Source organism: Trypanosoma rangeli (assembly GCF_003719475.1).
Source record: "Trypanosoma rangeli strain AM80 chromosome Unknown Tra_15.4_contig_00609, whole genome shotgun sequence".
NCBI classification, from domain to species: domain Eukaryota; phylum Euglenozoa; class Kinetoplastea; order Trypanosomatida; family Trypanosomatidae; genus Trypanosoma; species Trypanosoma rangeli.
Window position 1 is genome coordinate 6,320 of NW_021706358.1, and position 513 is coordinate 6,832.

At 49.5% G+C, this 513-nt stretch overlaps 1 protein-coding gene across 1 annotated transcript in view; it reads right to left on the reverse strand.

Moving 5' to 3' along the window:
* The window catches only part of TraAM80_09540 (RNA-binding protein), a gene marked incomplete at both ends in the record, with an annotated part of 1,638 nt that extends 1,125 nt beyond the window's left edge, over positions 1–513 (reverse strand). The window contains one exon of the mRNA XM_029386219.1: positions 1–513. This exon is cut by the window's left edge and continues 1,125 nt beyond it. Coding sequence (XP_029233925.1) covers positions 1–513 — 513 coding nt within the window.

Below are 513 nucleotides of genomic sequence, written 5' to 3' on the forward strand. Positions count from 1 at the left end.
GCGACGACGACGTTCTTGTTTGGCCTCATCATTATCAGCATATTTGACCATCACCGGAGGCCCATTAAAGTGTTCTGAATTACCATGCAACTTCTGAAGGGCATTCTTGGAGCAATCTAGGCAGTCATACTCGGCGTATATAACCCATACGGGATTGCCGTAATGGTCTGCCCGCATTGCGCAGTAAGTCAGGGTGCCAAACGCTGACAAAAACCTCTCCACCTGCGCCCGTGGGACTGTGATAGGAACGTTGCGAATGTATAGAGCATTGGAGGGGGAGACAGCAGCTTTCCCAGTGTGCTGTGAGGGGTAAATTACCAAATTAAAGTTGTGACGGCATGCCTTGGTGCTCTTTCGGTTAAGATTTTTGTATGCCCTCCTTCCCTCCTCCTCGGTGTTAAAGAGGACAAAACCAAAACCTTTACTTTTCCCCGTGGAGGCATCCAGCATCACCTTGGCACTGATGGGATTGTACTCTGCAAAGATTTGCTCCAGCTCCGCGTCATTCAGGTT